Source organism: Bombus terrestris, chromosome 9, assembly GCF_910591885.1.
Source record: "Bombus terrestris chromosome 9, iyBomTerr1.2, whole genome shotgun sequence".
NCBI classification, from domain to species: Eukaryota; Metazoa; Arthropoda; class Insecta; order Hymenoptera; family Apidae; genus Bombus; species Bombus terrestris.
This window is the reverse complement of record NC_063277.1, coordinates 17066616-17083646: the sequence shown is the minus strand read 5'-3', so window position 1 is coordinate 17083646 and position 17031 is coordinate 17066616. Positions and strand designations below refer to the sequence as shown.

At 30.7% G+C, this 17031-nt stretch overlaps 7 protein-coding genes across 12 annotated transcripts in view; 3 read left to right on the top strand and 4 right to left on the bottom strand.

Moving 5' to 3' along the window:
- Positions 1 to 1067, bottom strand: part of LOC100651492 (retinoic acid receptor RXR-alpha-B) — a 59146-nt gene extending 58079 nt beyond the window's left edge. Inside the window, exon 1 of the mRNA XM_003397944.4 lies at positions 728 to 1067. Within this exon, the coding sequence (XP_003397992.1) occupies positions 728 to 746 (19 nt within the window). The 5' untranslated portion in view covers positions 747 to 1067. The remainder of the gene's footprint in view (positions 1 to 727) is intronic.
- Positions 1068 to 1607: 540 nt separating this feature from the next.
- On the top strand, positions 1608 to 3244 carry LOC100642696 (uncharacterized protein C7orf26 homolog). Its single transcript, XM_003397955.4, has 4 exons — positions 1608 to 1956; positions 2040 to 2661; positions 2731 to 3032; positions 3104 to 3244. Exons 1-4 carry the CDS (start codon positions 1878 to 1880, stop codon positions 3190 to 3192), a joined length of 1092 nt encoding a protein of 363 aa, XP_003398003.1. The 5' UTR covers positions 1608 to 1877; the 3' UTR covers positions 3193 to 3244.
- LOC100644141 (ribosomal RNA-processing protein 7 homolog A) lies at positions 3107 to 9037 on the bottom strand. Of its 3 annotated transcripts, none has more exons than XM_012312246.2 (5): positions 8920 to 9037; positions 4335 to 4392; positions 3918 to 4250; positions 3530 to 3832; positions 3107 to 3450 (listed from the first exon to the last, which is right to left on the bottom strand). In XM_012312246.2, exons 2-5 carry the CDS (start codon positions 4387 to 4389, stop codon positions 3365 to 3367), a joined length of 777 nt encoding a protein of 258 aa, XP_012167636.1. In that variant the 5' UTR covers positions 4390 to 4392; positions 8920 to 9037; the 3' UTR covers positions 3107 to 3364. The 3 variants fall into 3 exon arrangements, with proteins under 3 accessions (XP_012167636.1, XP_048264686.1, XP_003398015.2); XM_048408729.1 differs by lacking the exon at positions 8920 to 9037 and adding an exon at positions 7093 to 7175; XM_003397967.3 differs by lacking the exon at positions 8920 to 9037 and adding an exon at positions 5047 to 5196.
- On the top strand, positions 5193 to 8229 carry LOC100644370 (transmembrane protein 145). Of its 2 annotated transcripts, XM_048408728.1 has the most exons (6): positions 5193 to 5364; positions 5722 to 6148; positions 6214 to 6803; positions 6927 to 7198; positions 7753 to 8072; positions 8152 to 8229. In XM_048408728.1, the coding sequence occupies exons 1-4, from the start codon at positions 5269 to 5271 to the stop codon at positions 7194 to 7196; spliced, it is 1383 nt and encodes a 460-aa protein (XP_048264685.1). In that variant the 5' UTR covers positions 5193 to 5268; the 3' UTR covers positions 7197 to 7198; positions 7753 to 8072; positions 8152 to 8229. The 2 variants fall into 2 exon arrangements, with proteins under 2 accessions (XP_048264685.1, XP_012167638.1); XM_012312248.3 differs by having other exon boundaries at positions 6927 to 8072.
- LOC100644262 (FAD-linked sulfhydryl oxidase ALR) lies at positions 6188 to 8885 on the bottom strand. Of its 3 annotated transcripts, XR_007225167.1 has the most exons (4): positions 8746 to 8885; positions 8356 to 8541; positions 7728 to 8182; positions 6188 to 7234 (listed from the first exon to the last, which is right to left on the bottom strand). XR_007225167.1 is itself a non-coding variant. In XM_048408730.1 (3 exons), exons 2-3 carry the CDS (start codon positions 8437 to 8439, stop codon positions 7790 to 7792), a joined length of 477 nt encoding a protein of 158 aa, XP_048264687.1. In that variant the 5' UTR covers positions 8440 to 8541; positions 8746 to 8885; the 3' UTR covers positions 6188 to 7789. The 3 variants fall into 3 exon arrangements, 2 of the variants coding, with proteins under 2 accessions (XP_048264687.1, XP_048264688.1); XM_048408730.1 differs by having other exon boundaries at positions 6188 to 8182; XM_048408731.1 differs by lacking the exon at positions 8746 to 8885 and adding an exon at positions 8583 to 8721 and having other exon boundaries at positions 6188 to 8182; positions 8356 to 8515.
- Positions 9025 to 11523, top strand: LOC100650208. Its single transcript, XM_003397935.4, has 8 exons — positions 9025 to 9217; positions 9295 to 9786; positions 9874 to 10082; positions 10162 to 10235; positions 10310 to 10421; positions 10482 to 10544; positions 10624 to 10781; positions 10855 to 11523. Exons 1-8 carry the CDS (start codon positions 9025 to 9027, stop codon positions 10985 to 10987), a joined length of 1434 nt encoding a protein of 477 aa, XP_003397983.1. The 3' UTR covers positions 10988 to 11523.
- On the bottom strand, positions 11439 to 15625 carry LOC100643772. The gene is made up of 4 exons (XM_048408727.1): positions 14905 to 15625; positions 14117 to 14469; positions 13812 to 14023; positions 11439 to 13713 (listed from the first exon to the last, which is right to left on the bottom strand). Exons 2-4 carry the CDS (start codon positions 14396 to 14398, stop codon positions 12555 to 12557), a joined length of 1653 nt encoding a protein of 550 aa, XP_048264684.1. The 5' UTR covers positions 14399 to 14469; positions 14905 to 15625; the 3' UTR covers positions 11439 to 12554.
- Between the last annotated feature and the right edge of the window lie 1406 nt (positions 15626 to 17031).

Below are 17031 nucleotides of genomic sequence, written 5' to 3'. Positions count from 1 at the left end.
GAACGGCAACAAACACAGGGAGGGTTAATTCGCACTAGCTTGAGGTAGGACGTGCACGAACGGTCGACAGGTGTCGCCACATTGCAACAGATGCCGGACTCGGTCAAGCGATAATAATTCTCACGTGTCTCTGTCAAGCGGTACCCTGGCTTCAATTCACTATACGCGAGAGATTATCTAGGTTAGAGACACGCCGTTATGTTATTGCGTAATACAAAACGTAGCCGTCTGACCGATCAGCTTTCTTTACTATCTCAGAGTAAAACGTCAAAGAAATATGAAATACAAGTTACACCTATTCGAACAAATCGCTCGTTTATGACACAGACGATTAAAAGAAAAATAAATTACACTGTAATATAAAATGCTTCTTTCTTATATGTCATTTCTATATTCATAAATATCTATAAAAGAGATACGCGTAAGAATTGAACCAAGAGAGAGTACAGTCAAGATCAAAAGTGAGATGCGTGACATAGATTCGGTCTCGAGAGGAATTTTCACAGGAAGGCTATTCTAAAGAGAAATGCCGTATTCATAGAGAGTTAGAGATGAATAAGGGATAGATTCGAAAAGAAATTCTCCGGTAATATCGCGGTCAAATGCCGCGAATGCGGTCACTGAACTAGTTCCGTTTCGACCCTGACACTGCCATTGCCCCCAGGTCGCGATTTGTGTCAGAGGCTCAATATTGTCGTGATTTTATTTCTATTGCGGATTTACTCACCCCTTTCGCTAGACTCCATCTCGAAAAGGCCTTAGACACCGTGCTGGACGTACGGTAGACGACACGAGTATCGAACAAGTACACGTGGAAAATTACTTTGTAGATTACGGGCCGCTGGCTCAAAATTCACCACGGTATAAACATGGCCGGTCGATCTCTTGTCACAATTACCGTGAGGTCGTTGAACCTTTCCGAAATCGAAAGACAATTACACGAAACACTGCAAGCGTCTGTCCCTTTTTTCGATGCACACGAAAATTAGTAAAGTACCGTAGCTTAGTGAGTGCCGCCTAAAAATAGATCCTGAATTCGACGATTGTTTTGACTAATAGCGTAGTTCGCAACCTACTCAAAGGTGGCGCTACACATTGGATACCCGATTTCATTGCGATACATGTGAAACAAAAGATAAATTTTATTAAAATCCTAAAAAAAACATATTTCTATTAACATATATACATATTACAAATGTAAAATAGAATTTCAATAAATCATTTATATAAATTTAAAAGAAACGAGTAGAAAATTTATGTAAAATATGCCACAAATATTTTCACTTTTTATAAATAAATTGAACTTTTTTTATATGTATCATAATTTTCCTATATCTTCCTTGTAATAAAAAATTACTATTCTTTATATCATGTGTTTTAAAACAAAAAAATATTAAGCTTTAATATATAATATTATTTTAAATAATATATTGTGTTGTTCGGTTTTAAAAATTCGGTATCGCATTGTATATTCTGCATATTGATTACGAATAAAAATTATATTGTTTACAATTGAATGCATAAAAAGTACGTACAGTAAAATTTTAATTCATAATTTAACGCAATTAAATAAGGGATACAGGCATATGTACATGAAATAAGTTGCAGAAATATTTTTCTTTCTCGCGCGTTTATACCAGCAGACTTAACTACGTATTTATTGGATATTTAGTGGCAGAAATTCAAAAAAATATCACCGTACCAATCAATATACAGTCTTCGTTAGCTACCAAAACCATATCGCTTTCATAAAAATCCGGAATTATAGCTTTAGAAAATATATTCAATGTTTTGGTAAAGCGCGTATTAAATGTCACGCAAAGACTGAATAGTTTATTTTAAGTGTATTCAGATATTATAGTGGCACGTATGCATTAATGGCAGGCAATGATATAAAACAAAATTTGCGAAAATTAGATTTTCCTTACTGTGCTAGAGAAGCATTATGCAGAATCGGTAAGACATTGGTTGAAATAGGTTAAGTTAGCAGATAACCTTATATTTTTTAACATTTTTTAATTTTATTACTATTTTTAAAGAAATATTATGCAGCAGACCTGGGAAACAAATGGATCTACAACTAGATTTAATATCGGAGTTTGTATTCGGAGAAATAGAGAAACGGAAAAAGCGCAACCTGACGACAGCGATACAAGAGTTGCAATTAATAGAAGTTCTAAGCGATTTTTTTCAAAGTCCTGGAGGAAGTGCCGCTGTACGCAACGCAGTATTTTTATCTCTTTTCCCCGCAGATAGTCCTAGATACAAAATCTTAGGCAATTTAGTATCTTTAGCTATTGCCACTCAAAATAAAGCAGTCTTAAATGCGACTGGAATTTGGATGCAGCAATTAGGCTCTACTTCACCACAGAGCGTAGGATTAGCAAGGCACGTACTTAATGACTATTTTGTCCTTACTCCAAAATCTATTGACAAATTGAAGCAGCTTCCTGTTCTTGCACCACATTTCACTGCCAACTTACTAACGGCAATAGGTGAAGTCTATGAGGACAAATATCCACCTGCAGAACTGCTCAGGTTGGTAGGAGAATGGATAGATGAAAACCCAAGTCTCTTATTGACTCCTTTGATGGATAATCCTGCTTTACCAACCGGTGGCATTCCAATGACACCAATAACTCCAATAGCAGGTTTATTCAGGTAACTCAAAAGAAAAATTTTGCATAAAATTAAATATAAAGTATTCGTAATTGTATAACTCTGTTTTAGGTGGTGTATTTTATCACCTGTACGTTCAGTTGGTACAGAAAATACAGAATATTCTGAGGAGCAGAAGAAATTGTATTCTAAAATTCAACAACTGCTTATGGATTCGGTATTACGATTAAAAAATAGCGGAAATAATAAACATGCTATATCCGCACAGCATTTTGCTGCTACCATTCGAACTTTAACGACTAGTTTACAATCTCAAACAAATATTAATTCTATTTCGCGTGAGTTAGCTATGGAACGCCTTGCACAAGCTATTAGTGCAGCTATGTCTGCAAATTGTATTTATGGAAACAAACGTACATATCATAATTATTTAACGTATAAAATTAGTCCTTAATTAGAGATTAATCTGTGTTTTTTTTTACAGAAGAGTTACTGGCTTTGTTACAGCCTTTATCATATCAACACTTCTTAATTGAATGGACTTTACAGACATATGCATCTAAAGCCGCTTAATTACATTATTATCTTTCTATTGTAGTTATTTTTATTTTACGGAACTGTATATAAATTTAAATACAATTATATAAATACAAAACCATACTTGTAAATGAAAAAAAGAATTTTTTACAATATAATAAATATATATTTCACGTTGATATGATTAATCTATGTTATACATACAATCTTAAAATGGCTTAAACGTTCTCTTAGATTTTAGGTCTTGTAATCTCTTTTTGTCTAATTCGAACTTCTTCCTTAACTCTGCTAAATCTGTAAAAAAAATTTAATAAGCCCCCAAATATCAAAATTATGCATATATTTATTAAGACCAATCTGACATAAAACTTACTCTGTCTTTTACTTTCCCGAATTTGGAAAGTATAAAAGTTAAGCAATTGCTTTTTCTTATTTTTTTGTTCTTCTTTGCGTTGCACTTTATTAATAGTAGATTCTTTCCTGGAAAGTGCAAACTGTCCTCTCTTCTTTCGTCCTGTTACTGTTACCCAACCATCATTTTCTGCTTCTTCCTCCATAGCTTTTTCTTTTGCTATTTTCTCAGAAATTTTTTGATCATAGTTCTGCATATAAGTTTCAATTTTCTTTTTCATTTCCTTCTCATTACATACTGAACGATTATAGTTTAAGCACCATTCTGTTAAATTTATTAAAATGAATTAGAGGTATTTTACATAAAGAGATATCCGATAAATCCATGCATAAGTGTTCAGATTACTTACTTTCCACTCCTGTAAAACAAATCTTTTTCTCTTTATTTAATGTTATTACATAGTTTTCAGAAATTTCTAATGCTCTCTCTAAAGCAGATTCTTTTTCAAAAACTATATATGCTGTTTTAAATCCTTTAGGAGTTACAAAATAAACTTTAGAAACAGTTCCACACAAATCACTGAATATTTTAATTAATGCTTTATGTGTAATATAAGGAGGAATATTTAATAGAAATAGTGTTCTTCCTTTAGGATGTATAGGTTCTTGATTTCTAATTGAATGTTCTTTAAAAAATAGTTGGTGCTTGTCCGTAGTTTCTTCGTCAAATCGAATCCATAATGCTACAAGTTGAATAATTGAATAAAAATTTATTTAGATAGGTAAATAAGCTGAATATTGTATTTAACAAAAAATACTGTACTTACTTTTAAAACCCTTAAGACTTCCTGTTTTACTTTTCATGATCGCTTCGTTGTGCATAACCTTTATTGAAATTAATAACAGAAATTAATAGTAATTTTTAATTTAGATTTATGAATGTTGCTACAACACATAATATAAAAATTATAAATGACTTTTAGAGGTACTAGGAATTTTCTTATAGTTAATATGAATTATCATTGCACTTTAAAACACAAAATACGTGTTTATGTTTTAATCAGTACGACGCGACGCGTATGACTAAAGCATGAAACTAATTTAACATTTTTAACAAGAAGATTTCCTTATCATCATGTTATGTATATTTTCTTAATAATGATTACAAATTTACGTTAAAATAAAATATTTATATTTAATAAAAAATGTCCCAGAAATTGATTTATATATAATAATTTATTAATCATAAAATAATATTATTTTTTATATTCATATGTATCATTTACTAAATTTAAATAGACTCGTAAGTTTCTAATTACACCTTCTATCGTAAAACATTAATTCCAACAATATAATTTAAATAAAATTTTTAATATTTCCTATTACACTCAATACATATATGTATACGTATTACTTTGTTACATATTACTATCGTATTATTGTAAAGAAAGGTCAAGGTCATAAAAAATATACACTAAACAATAAAACGATTCTAAAGATCTAAATTACGATTAAAAAATATAAAACTTATATATTTACCATTGGTTATTGTTTTTTCACATTCAATACTTTTTTATTTTATATGTAAAATATTTATTATCACAACATAAATCAATACACTAATTGAAATGCATACATAGCTCTAAATAGCAGGGAAATATTGATCATGAGAAAAACAGCAGGTAGCATGTAGCAGGTAACATATTACAGATATGTAGATATCATTTCAGTTCAGGAAAATTGTACGGCCGTGTATCAACTATGTTTAACATATTGTCATTCTTTTTTATGTTATTTAATTTTTTATTAACATACTCAGAGACCAAAATTCTTCAAGGACACCTTGTAACACGTGAAGTAATAAGCATTTTTTTCGAATTTCTAAGTGTATTTTGAAACAATAATATTAATACTAAATTTTGAAAAATAACACGTAAAAGTAAATTAATAAAAATATGCTATTTCTAAAAATATATGTTAATTACTACCACATTTAATTTCAATCAAATAGAGATAGTAAATATAAACTGTATTGTTACATCGTACATGATATTTCTATATATTACGTAGTAATATCAAGTGTCATTAGTATCATTAATTATCAAGAATTATATTTCGTAATTATATATATTATATTTCATAATCTTCCTAATAATTATTAGTCTAAACATTTGTTGATTTCTTTCCACTCCATAGCGCTGTAATTTTTTTCAGAATTGGGCATTTTTAGCAAGATTTTGCTTCTTAACGCAACAAGGCACGTTTCGGTACGAATTCGAATTGGGAGGCAAAGAACAAGATTTAAAAATACTATTGTATTATGATGCGCCTGATCAATGGCCAAGCGTTTACCCTTCGAATAAAACATGCATAGAAAAAGAAGCTATACTTTGGGACGGAATTGGTCAAATAGTACCATTATCTACATTAACATCTGAACAATCAGGATGCGTCGAAAAAGAAGAAACAACAGTACAATGTTCTAGTCATCGAAGATTTCGATCATCTCGTCCGAGATGGTGGTTTATCGCACTAGCAGATTGTTCATCAAAAACTGGTCTAAATGTGTCGTATTGGATATCGCTAACAAATGCCCCGCATGGTCATTTTTGGAAAGAACATTTTTCAGCAGACGAATTCTGCAAGTAACATTATATTGTTTTAAAATTACTCAATACTATTTAATTAAATTTATTTTTATTTCAGATATACTGCCAGAACTAATAACAATTGCTTGTATTTACGTGATACTTGTAATACTTAGTTTTTACATAGCCATACAACTAAGGGCAAGAAGACTACTACATGTTTCTTACAAAATATTTATAGCCTCGCTACTTTGTCAATTAGTAGGAATATTATTTGAGATTTATAGTTACATAAATCTTGGTTTAAGAGGGATACCAACACAAAATGCTTATTTATTAGGTCAACTTCTAGAAGCATGTTCAGACGTTTTGTACACTGTACTTATGTTATTACTGGCTCTTGGTTTTACAGTGACTAAGAGCGTTTTAACAGCCAGACAAACTCGATGGCTTATATGTTTCATTTGTCTGATTTCTTTCTGTCAATTTTCATTGTATATTTACCAATCCGATGTCTTTGATCCTGGATTGGTATTATATATTTATGAGTCACCACCAGGCTATGGATTAATAATACTGAAATTGATTGCATGGATTATATTTTCTCTTCGATGTTTTAAGACTGTTAGAAAAATGTCAACAAAACTTCATTTTTATGGTTCATTATTTTCATTGGGATCAGCATGGTTTTTATGTCATCCATTAACGGTATATAAAAAACTATGCATTTAATTGCATTTACAATAATGTAAAATATTATGTAACAAAATATTTGTAAAAAATCTATTTATTCTTTTTACAATGTGTAAAAAGATATTTATAATTTTATAGGTACTCTGCATTACTTTATTAGTAGATGAGTGGGTACGAGAAAGCGTTGCTAAAGGATGTTTATTATGGACTATTTTTATGGGACACATAATGTTTTTATACATCACCAGACCATCTATGGCTAACAAACGTTTTCCATTTCATATTAGAACATGTCAAGTCATGCCTGTTGGTGGTGAAGGACAAGATCACAGTTATGAACCTCATGTTAGAACAACAAGCTCTGCATTCACTATTTCACACTTAACGCCATCTACTTTGCAATATTAATAGTAAGGATACTTCAAAACACCTGACAACCTGCATAACTGTAATTGTATGATGAGTCCACTTCTATTTTTTTTCTTTTTTGAATGTTCACAATTAAGAAAGGACATTATGTTTAACAATTAGTTAACAAAGATAAATATTAACCGTTTGAGACCCAAGCAGCGCGATCGCGCTGTTTAGATTTTGCCTCAAAAGACCCGGTACATTTAAACGCTACAGACGACTGACTGTATTTTGTATTTCATTCTTATCTCCTCAATAATGTTTATCGAAAAAAACTTGATATATTTATAAACTAATAGTACGCATATATAATAGTAAAGATGTATTTCATGAAACTAACAAATATGACGAGTGCTACTGCGTCGCTTGTTTCTCTTCGCAATTGATTAAGACAAGCGCTATCGCGCTGTTAGGGATTTTTCGACCCTGTTTTTCCAAAGACCCCTGGGACTCAAACGGTTAATTTATATGTGATACGAACATTTTTAATTATTATAGCATTCCTACAAGTATTTACAATAAACTTACATGGTGCTTTTTATATCACGTATAGGTTTCATTACAAAATTTACAATCATAACTAATAATCATCAGTCACATGAACCATCAAGCCAGCCATCTCTCCACCTTTGGTCAACTAATTTACAGTCAAATTCAGGTTTTCCAAGTTTTTTATTTACTTCATTATGTATCATACAAAGCCATTGACTCAATTGTGACTGTGAATTGGTTTGTGGTGGAGTTTTTTTTAATTGCTCTTGTAAATCTTCTGCACATACATAACAAGGATAAAACTTGGAAAATGTGTGAAAGAACTTTGACATATCCGACTTTTGTTCATCAGTTGGATTATCAGGGTAATATGCTGCCATGGTATGTAAAAATGACCATGTTCTTGAACCTAATTCGTCTTTATCTAATGGACAATCATCACGTTTAACTTTATTTACAGGTGGACTTTTCTTCTCTATTTTCTCAGTTTCCTGACATGATAAAATATATATGTAAGAATAAATAATTTATTTCACAACATAGAGTGTAATACTATTTTTCACCTTTTAGAAACTAATCGGTATTAGTTTTTAATATTACTATTAAAAAAAAAAGATAATTTATGTATCCTACACAGCTTTATTTAAAAAATCCTTGTTTATACCTTTTCGGAATCGAAAGCCTTCTTTTGACTCTTTGCCCACGATTTAAAATCCATGCATGCACGACAAGGTTTTTCGTGAGACATTTTGTATTTAAAATCGCAGTATACATTCGTTTAAAAATTGCTGCAATTAACGATATTTCCACGTGGAAGATAACCTCTATCACAAAATTATAATTCACGCACCTATTACATTGAAAAATTAACATATAAATATTTCATATTACCGTATCACATTTTGACATAATAACAAATGTTTACTAAGTCAATCATTTAAAATTATTTTTATCATCAATTATTTCAATACACGATAAGTGTTTTACTAGCTAATTTTCTTTGAATATGTACTGATACAAGCATGTATGCATATATATATATATATATGTATACCTTTATATATACATGATCACTTGCAACTCATTTCAGATAAGGAACTGAATATAAGAATAACTTTATATTACGAAACAGAAGATGCAGTTAGAAAAGTTTAAAACATACGCCGCTCCTACGTTCACATTGAGTTCTTGAGTGATGAAAAAGAAGAAAAAGTTACGTATGACTAACCTGACCCGACCTGCAGACAGCGAGTGACAAATGTTAAGTGCAGTTTTGACTGTTTGACTGCACCGCAAATGATACGGTCGTCGGTAAAGTTGATCTTCTACATAGATGATGGCGAGTCGTAAAAAAAGTAATGATTCGTCTCGATCCGTATCTAAAAATGCGAGGCGTCACGTCGGAGAGGTCATGTTTTCGTCATCTTCATCTTCTGAAGAAGAGGTAACAACGGGATGTCGGAGTTGTAGAAATACATCGAAAGAGTACTTTGCTAGGAATCGTACTGAGACAGAGCCTCAAACAGGTTAGATTTAACCTGGTATTTGTCAAAAAATTTAGCTGATAATTAGCTTAATATTTGTTGTTTCTTATTTTCTACAGGGCAAAATACGTCGAGAATTGAAGAGAATCCCTTTAGCTTTAAGCATTTTTTAAAAAATGGTTCACAAATAAATTATCAAAATGCTGGAGCTCGTCCAAAAGTTTATTCATCTCCAACACAGTATAATCTAGAGAAAAGTTCGGCTGTTTATTCTCGTAATCCAACAGAATTACCAGACTTTGTGCAAGATCATTTGGTCATAGAACAATATTATCTAAATCATGAGCCCAAACAACAGACAATTTCAGATGTGGATAATCTTCCTGATTTTGCATTAAACAGTGTAGAACAGAGGCAAGCTCGACTTAGAAATGAATCAAAAAAGAACGGATCTAGTGCTTCATGTGATCTTTCGTTTGATCTAACTGGAAATTTGGACAAAGCAATACCTCAGAGGAATCAATCTTTACCAAACACAAGTTTTGCCCATTTAAATTTACCTGGTTTTGCTAGATCTAGTATAGGATCTACTGAAACTTCAGAACCATTAGGTATTTATTAAAGTGATATGTTAAAATTAATTATTAATCATAGCATGATTTATGTAGGTTGTTTATTTATAGTATCTCATTATTTAGGGTTTCCATTAGATTTACCAATATCTACAGTTGAGCCTGATCCTGAGTCGAATGTGATTATAAGAGATTGTTCTCACTCAGGGGCAAGTGAACCAAATGTTCCAAAATCTTTACCAGACTTTTTAAATGATGGTCCTATTCATAATAGGACAACATTATCAACAGAGTCTGGATCTATTCCAAATAGTGCAGAGACTACAGAAAGGAGGGTATGAATAATGTTAAATTTTAAATTATGATATATTTATTATAATTTTTATAATTATAAAATATTAATTCTTTTTGTAGTTACTGCTGGAAAATGAAAGATTGCGGCAGGAATTAGAATTAGCTCAAAAACAGATTAATGAGAAATCGGAAAAGTAAATTTTCAAAATTCTTTTATCTCTAATAATAGAATATATTCTCTAATTTATTTATACAATGTCTGTTACAGGATTCAATTATTAGAATCAGAATTGGTATCTAGAAAAGAAGTGGATCATGAAGAGACAATCCATCTTGAAAAAGCAATGGAACAAGTTGAAGATAATCTAAAACGTAGTACAGTGAGTACAAGAATGTTTTATATATCTAATTTATGTCTATAATATATCTTGTTTCTATAGAGGAGAGCGGTAAATGCAGAAAGTACTATTTCAGCATTGAAAAAAGAGATTAAATCTTTAACGGTTGGTATAGATTTTCGTCTCTTTTTAAATATCTCATAGCGCACTTGATTATTAAATGAAAAACATAATGTTAATGCAGACAGAGATATCGTTACTCCGTTTAGAAAACAAAGAGCTTAGAGCTGGGATTGCGGCGGGAAATACAAGCGAATATGGTTCTTCAAACATGAATCAGACAGCAAAAAGATTAGCAGGTGACTTGAGACATGCTGCCTCATCAGCAGAAGTGTCTTTAAGGTAAAAAGTTATATTTCAACAAGATTTCCAGATTAAGTAGTTCAAATAATAATATATATTGGAATCGTTATAGACAACTAATGTCTGGCGTGGACAATTTAAGAGTACTAGCTTCAGTACTTGAAAATATGAATAGGATAGAAGACCGGACCAAAGATTTTCTACCAGATTTTGATGAAGATAATGCTGCTGGTCCTGCACTTTAATACATTCTTGTGTACATCTTTTTCTGCATACTACCCTTGTTTCACTTCTATGGCATGTATCCCAACCTGTGTTAATAAGTTCCTTGAACTCACGTAATTGCGTTGAGTACCCGTTTTGGAGTCGATTAGTGATTTGATTCGATTAAAAAGCACGATATTCATATCATGTTTGTTGTATCTTTATGTGTTAATAATAGCTCTTGAATTTCGACTTATATAATTCTAGGTGTACGACAATTATATATCGTCCCTGCTTGGCAAAGCATGACCTTTTAAGTGTAATTTTAAACCTTAGCAACAAACATGAATAAAACAATAGTTTAACCGTGATCTGTCACCATGCGGCTCCGAGCAAAGAAAAAGCTAAAGATTTTAACTTTTATATGTACGTTTTGACATGAAGCTATAACGGAAAACACTGGTTGGGATTCAATGCATAATTCCAACGCAATTGTTAAAAAAAAACAATATTTTAATAGTTATTGTAACAATGTTACGTGTACAGTTTCAAATTACATGTTCCGTTTCTTTGTAAATGTTGAAACTATCAGTTAAACAATTACACCTCAAGCAGACAAGATTCTTTATGTATTTTTCTATTTAAGGGGGTATATGACTCTTGAGTCTCAGAAGCATGAATCTCCTTTTGAATAAGATTGTAATTATACGAATTGACAAATGTTTTTCTAAGCAATGTATAGTAATAATACAATATATACAAAAAATTAAATTTTTTAAAATTATCTTTGTATATGACACACGAACGATTGCAAATATTTCAATCTAAAGATCATACTTCTATTTAGATGTATTAGAAAATTCATTAAGTTAAAAACTTCAAAACCATATGTTGTATTACAACAAAATGTCTTATCTTCGTAATACATGACATGAAAATATCTTAAAACTTATGAATTAATATTTATAAATGAAAAGTGTTTTTTTTAACATATGTATGTTGTAATAGCAAGTTTATATTTTACATCTGTAGATTATTTTGAAGTGCAATAACTTGAGTCTATTATTATACACCTTCAAATTTCTTAATTCAATTTATTTGTCATATATTATTTGTGTGTATAAATGACATTATATTTCAGTTAAAAAACAAGTTTTAATTCAAGGCTTATTTGCCCCCTTAAAACTTAAATTGAATATTAATAATACTTTTCATAATGCAAGTTTTAAATTAATAGCTTTAATAATAAGTCATATGTATAAGAATTACATTGCCTGCAATGTGTATGTTTTTATTCTGGAAACACATGTATAAACAAATCGTGGCAGTGGCTAATGTGTAATACAGTAAATTCAAAATATTTTCTTTTTAAAGAAGTACAGTTCTCGATCAATGCACGTAATATTCCATCATCAAATTGCACATATACAGGAACTTAAATAATTAGTTTGTAACAAAATATAAAAAATACCAAAGTACTAAATAACAACACGAAAAATTAGTCTTATTTTACAATACCAAATGCAAATTATTTTCACTTTATACATAAAGTATTTTTTCTAAATATCAATTATTATACTGCCATATGCATAAAAATTGAATATCTTATTATTGAAGACCTTCAAAAATACTAAGTAAGTCAGTTTGTGTTTCAGTGTGACTAGTTTGAGTACTCAACCAGGAACGACATGCACCTATTGATATATTGCAACCTGTTTCACATATCAAGGACTTTGTTTGTGTTTCAGCAGAAACTGTAGTATCCTCGAGTTGAGTCCAAGGTGTTTGTGTTTGAATGTTAGATAATCCTAAATCAGTCGGTAGCATTTCATTACATGTTTGTGTGCATGTATTACTATATAATAGTTCCATGTTGTCAAGATTATTTGTAGTTTGTGTTTCAATGGTAGAACTTAAAGCGAATGATCTAGTTAATGGATCTGAATCAAAAAATGATTGTGAATAAGCTTGTTCCGTTTGAGTTTCTATGCTGCTAAACTTATCATCAAAAGTTTTGTCTGTAAGCATGGGATCTGATCGTGATATGCTATTTGAGGATACAAAGGAATATCCTTCAACAACAGTCGACGTTTCTTCAACATAAGGTAAAGTCATTAAAGCAACCGTACTCTTCGGAGTACACTGTATCAATGGATTTGTACTATGGTTATAAAATGTTTCGAACTCTGTCTGAGTAACATTATCATTGAGAACTTCAAACATGTCTTTTTCAGGTATTGTTTGAGTACCCGATGTACTCTTATCTTCCCAAAAATCTTGTAATCCATCATCATGGCGAAGTGGTAATGGACTGCTAGGAAATAAATTTGAAGCTGTAAAGTTGCTAAGATTAAGGTCTTCCTTTAACAATGTATAATCAGAATTTTGAGATACAGAATTTTTTCCACGTTTCTGAAGCTTCAGCGAATTCTTAAATGCTTGTGAAGCTTGTATCGTTTGTGTTTCCATAGACATTACATTTTGTCTAATTCTTTGAGGGATACTTGTCTGTGTCTGTTTAGATATTCCACTCTTTCCATTATGATAGCAACTATTGTTAACATACTTTAATGGACTTGATATTCTTTTATTCTTTTTGCATTCATCAGTTTGTATACCAATATCTGATGTAAGTTTCTGCATTGTATTATTATTAGAATTGGATATTTTATTTTCATTTTGATTTACTGGTAATATTGTAATTAGTTTATTTATTTCTGTTTGATTACTTGATAGAATTAATCTCACTGTTTTAGAATTTGTGCGCCTGTGAAAATGTTAATAATTAATATAAATTGATGATATTGTATTTAAATGTGTCAAACAGTAGAACATTAAAATATTTATCTTTCATGATCAGCTTACCTCAAAGAATTTTTATACTTATCATTTATTGTATGTAAAGATCGTTTTGCATGTGTGAGCAAGGCTTCATAGGAGCTGTACATTTTTGAACAAGAACATACAAATTCAATTCCACATACTCTCATGTGGCCTTCTTTTGCTGATTCGGTAGAAAAACTTTTTTCGCAACGAGTACATGCATACGTTTTTTTCGCATGTACTTTAAGATAATGCTAAATATATGTCAGAATATTAAATTTCATGTCGTAATTGAAACATTGATCAATTTCATAAAAAAACTATTGTTTTACGATGACAACACTAACCTGTTTAAGATATTTCATAGTACTAAAATGTCTTTCGGCTTTTAGAGCATAAATACAAGACTCTACCGGACAATGATATTGTACATTTTCTTTTATTGTTTTATCTAAATTTTTACGTTGATGTACTTTAAGGTCGTGTAACCGATATCTCGGCCCATTTTTAAATACCAGTCCACATTTATCACATTTTACGTTATTCGTGATGACACTAAGTTCCTCCGGTGATGGACAGATAGTTTTGATACATTTCGAAACGTTTTCTACCGGTTTTATCCTCTCCATCAGAGGTTATTTTTCTGCGGCACTTAACATGTATACAAACTACCGCCATTTAAGTGACTGGTCCAATCGATCTGAAGAGATATTTGTTTGTATTTTTCGTAATAGAGCGCCACTGTATTTTATTAAATTATCATCAAAACTTTTATGTAGATTGAAACTCAAAATCCAAATTTTACTAATTAATTTTTTCTACTTTGGAAGTAGTGAATATATATATATTATACAGAATATAATAGTAATAATAATAATGTATACATGAGTTTTATATGCAATTAATAGACACTAGCATATAGAAATGACATACGTATAAGAATATTTCGAAATTTTAATATAACATCATTCTAACAAATTTCATTGCCAATCCCAATGTGTTGAAACATTTAATAAGTTGATAAATTTAATGACAAAATTCTTAGTAGTATATAGTTTGCTAATGTTTAAAGATTATAATTGTATTATTTAGAAATATTATAAGGTAAGTACTTCAATTTTTAATCTTTTGGTACCTCAGTATCTAAATAGAATTCACATTTTCAAACTCGTAAATTAATGAAATAAAAATTTGACCAATTAGGTAATAACATAATAGCAAAGTATGATTTATTGTGTTTTATGATATTTCAGTAAGATGAATTGTATTTGTGCATTGTACAGAATTTTGTATAATAGGTTAAAAAAGGCACATTACACATAGTATTACACATCGTTGAATGCTTCCAATAAACTGTAATATGATACAATTAAATACATACAACTATTCTACTATTCTACGTACTATACCAACGTGATAAGCGCGAAAATTGAATAACCGATAATTCCAGTGTTTCTCCATCTTTACATTCTACATTTTCGTTTACCAAACGTATGTCACAAATCATACTTCGAAGTGTGTTTAGACTACTCAATCAATCAATTTCGGTCACTTAGATTTGGCATTAATTATTTATAGCAAATTATCATAAATCATAATTAAATTTTCAAATGTTTTTATTCAGATTTCTAAAAAAATCTGGGGAACGGGACAAAAATCCTCCAACTTCTATTACCGCGCGTACGCCTGATATCGATTTTTTAATTCACATGAATAATATTGAATATATCCTTATATTTAACATTAAAGATAATCATCGCTTATACATCATGTTCTTATAATCTACCTTATTTTATCTGTTAAAAGATATAAATGCATTGCAGTATAATAAAATATTAGTTAGAAAGAAACGATGCGCGAATTTGGAAGTGCAGCAGCTTAAGGTCGTCGTACGCTGGATCGACACAGTCTGCTCTACTTCTACCACACAGCAGGCCGTGCTATATATATGCACGACACACATCCACATCCATATAGCTGCTTTCTCAGCCCAACTAGCAGGGTATAAGCGGCGCTGCGCGCTACATCGTCAGCTACTTGTCACTCGGTCTTTGGTAGTCATACGTTAACCGAACATCATATTCGCAGTGTTTTTTTATTGTATGAGTGTATACGTAGAATTTCTCGTCGAAGACAAGGCCGCTTAATTAATTCTCGTCGAGACGAAGCCACGAAAGCAATATAAATCACACGGAATTTGCGATTTGTGAGCAATTTTATTGTGCGTGTTTTACCTACCAGCACATCGAGACTAGATCCTTCGACGTGCCTCGGATATTAAAAGGGTTTCGCGATCCTTGAGGGTAGGATATTTTTCTCAGAGATTCTGTACAAGTGTGCGTTCACTTCCTTATTCATATTTTGGAAAACGTAGAGATTGGTATAGGTTTATATACATTTATCGAAAAAATCTCCATTATTGATTTGGAGTAATAAGTACCGCGTAGTTGTATGCCCATGTTTGATTATAAATTGCTCGAGTGCATTAAATCGCTGATACTAAACAATACAATAATTGTGTTTTCGATTAATTAACTATTTATGCCAATAACAGATAATAATCGTATATAATGTATGGTTCACTTTTTATCTGATTTCTATTATCGTTTATTAAATAGGAAGCTCTTCTTCGATATTCCTTGTCTTTTTCCTTTTATGATAACACGTGTAAAGTATTCGTTGTAGGTACGTTGGTATATCTTCCATCAAAATTAAAATGTCGTTTTTCCATATAAAGTAACAGACTACTTCGACTGGTGTAATGTAGTAGTATACATATGTATGTAAGTAATGCTATTAGTTTCAATGAGCATCGTTTAAATTTAAGTCAAAGTATTTTGCAGTTCCAATTAAACTAGACGAATAATTATTTCATTTAAGGTAATCTTCGGGATATTTACTATCTGTATATGCTTCTTTAGGAAATCGATGAAGCTCTTTTGTTTAATTTAAAAGTAGGTTAGTAGCAGTCGTAAGCATTATCCGGTTAAGTGTCTTTGCCGGTTCTTTCCAGATTCCATCAAACTTGACTGAAAATATATCTTCTTAAAATAATCGATACGTTACATGTCGATTGTTTATTAGAAATAAGTATGTAATTTTTATTATATGATCTATCAAGTTAAATATTTATAGATATCGTAAACAATAAGTGTCGCAAGATCATTTAAGGAGGACAATATTCATCCATCTCTACTGAATACAATATCGTTCTACTCACTGTCAGGTGTTGAAATTCTTCGAATCTTCTAGCAAGCGTGCC

Coding starts and splice junctions, on each gene's coding strand:
- LOC100644370 (XM_048408728.1), top strand. CDS start 5,269: ATGTTTAACATATTGTCATTCTTTTTTATGTTATTTAATTTTTTATTA. Junction 5,365..5,721: donor GACACCTTGTAACACGTGAA/GTAATAAGCATT, acceptor AATTTTTTTCAG/AATTGGGCATTTTTAGCAAG. Junction 6,149..6,213: donor TTTTTCAGCAGACGAATTCT/GCAAGTAACATT, acceptor TTTTTATTTCAG/ATATACTGCCAGAACTAATA.
- LOC100650208 (XM_003397935.4), top strand. CDS start 9,025: ATGATGGCGAGTCGTAAAAAAAGTAATGATTCGTCTCGATCCGTATCT. Junction 9,218..9,294: donor TGAGACAGAGCCTCAAACAG/GTTAGATTTAAC, acceptor TATTTTCTACAG/GGCAAAATACGTCGAGAATT. Junction 10,422..10,481: donor ATAATCTAAAACGTAGTACA/GTGAGTACAAGA, acceptor TTGTTTCTATAG/AGGAGAGCGGTAAATGCAGA.
- LOC100643772 (XM_048408727.1), bottom strand. CDS start 14,398: ATGGAGAGGATAAAACCGGTAGAAAACGTTTCGAAATGTATCAAAACT. Junction 14,024..14,116: donor CTATGAAATATCTTAAACAG/GTTAGTGTTGTC, acceptor ACATATATTTAG/CATTATCTTAAAGTACATGC. Junction 13,714..13,811: donor AAGTATAAAAATTCTTTGAG/GTAAGCTGATCA, acceptor ACATTTTCACAG/GCGCACAAATTCTAAAACAG.
- LOC100644262 (XM_048408730.1), bottom strand. CDS start 8,439: ATGTCTCACGAAAAACCTTGTCGTGCATGCATGGATTTTAAATCGTGG. Junction 8,183..8,355: donor AGGCTTTCGATTCCGAAAAG/GTATAAACAAGG, acceptor TTATCATGTCAG/GAAACTGAGAAAATAGAGAA.
- LOC100642696 (XM_003397955.4), top strand. CDS start 1,878: ATGGCAGGCAATGATATAAAACAAAATTTGCGAAAATTAGATTTTCCT. Junction 1,957..2,039: donor AGAAGCATTATGCAGAATCG/GTAAGACATTGG, acceptor CTATTTTTAAAG/AAATATTATGCAGCAGACCT. Junction 2,662..2,730: donor CCAATAGCAGGTTTATTCAG/GTAACTCAAAAG, acceptor ACTCTGTTTTAG/GTGGTGTATTTTATCACCTG.
- LOC100644141 (XM_003397967.3), bottom strand. Junction 4,251..4,334: donor AAGTCTTAAGGGTTTTAAAA/GTAAGTACAGTA, acceptor TTCAACTTGTAG/CATTATGGATTCGATTTGAC. Junction 3,451..3,529: donor TCGGGAAAGTAAAAGACAGA/GTAAGTTTTATG, acceptor TTTTTTTTACAG/ATTTAGCAGAGTTAAGGAAG.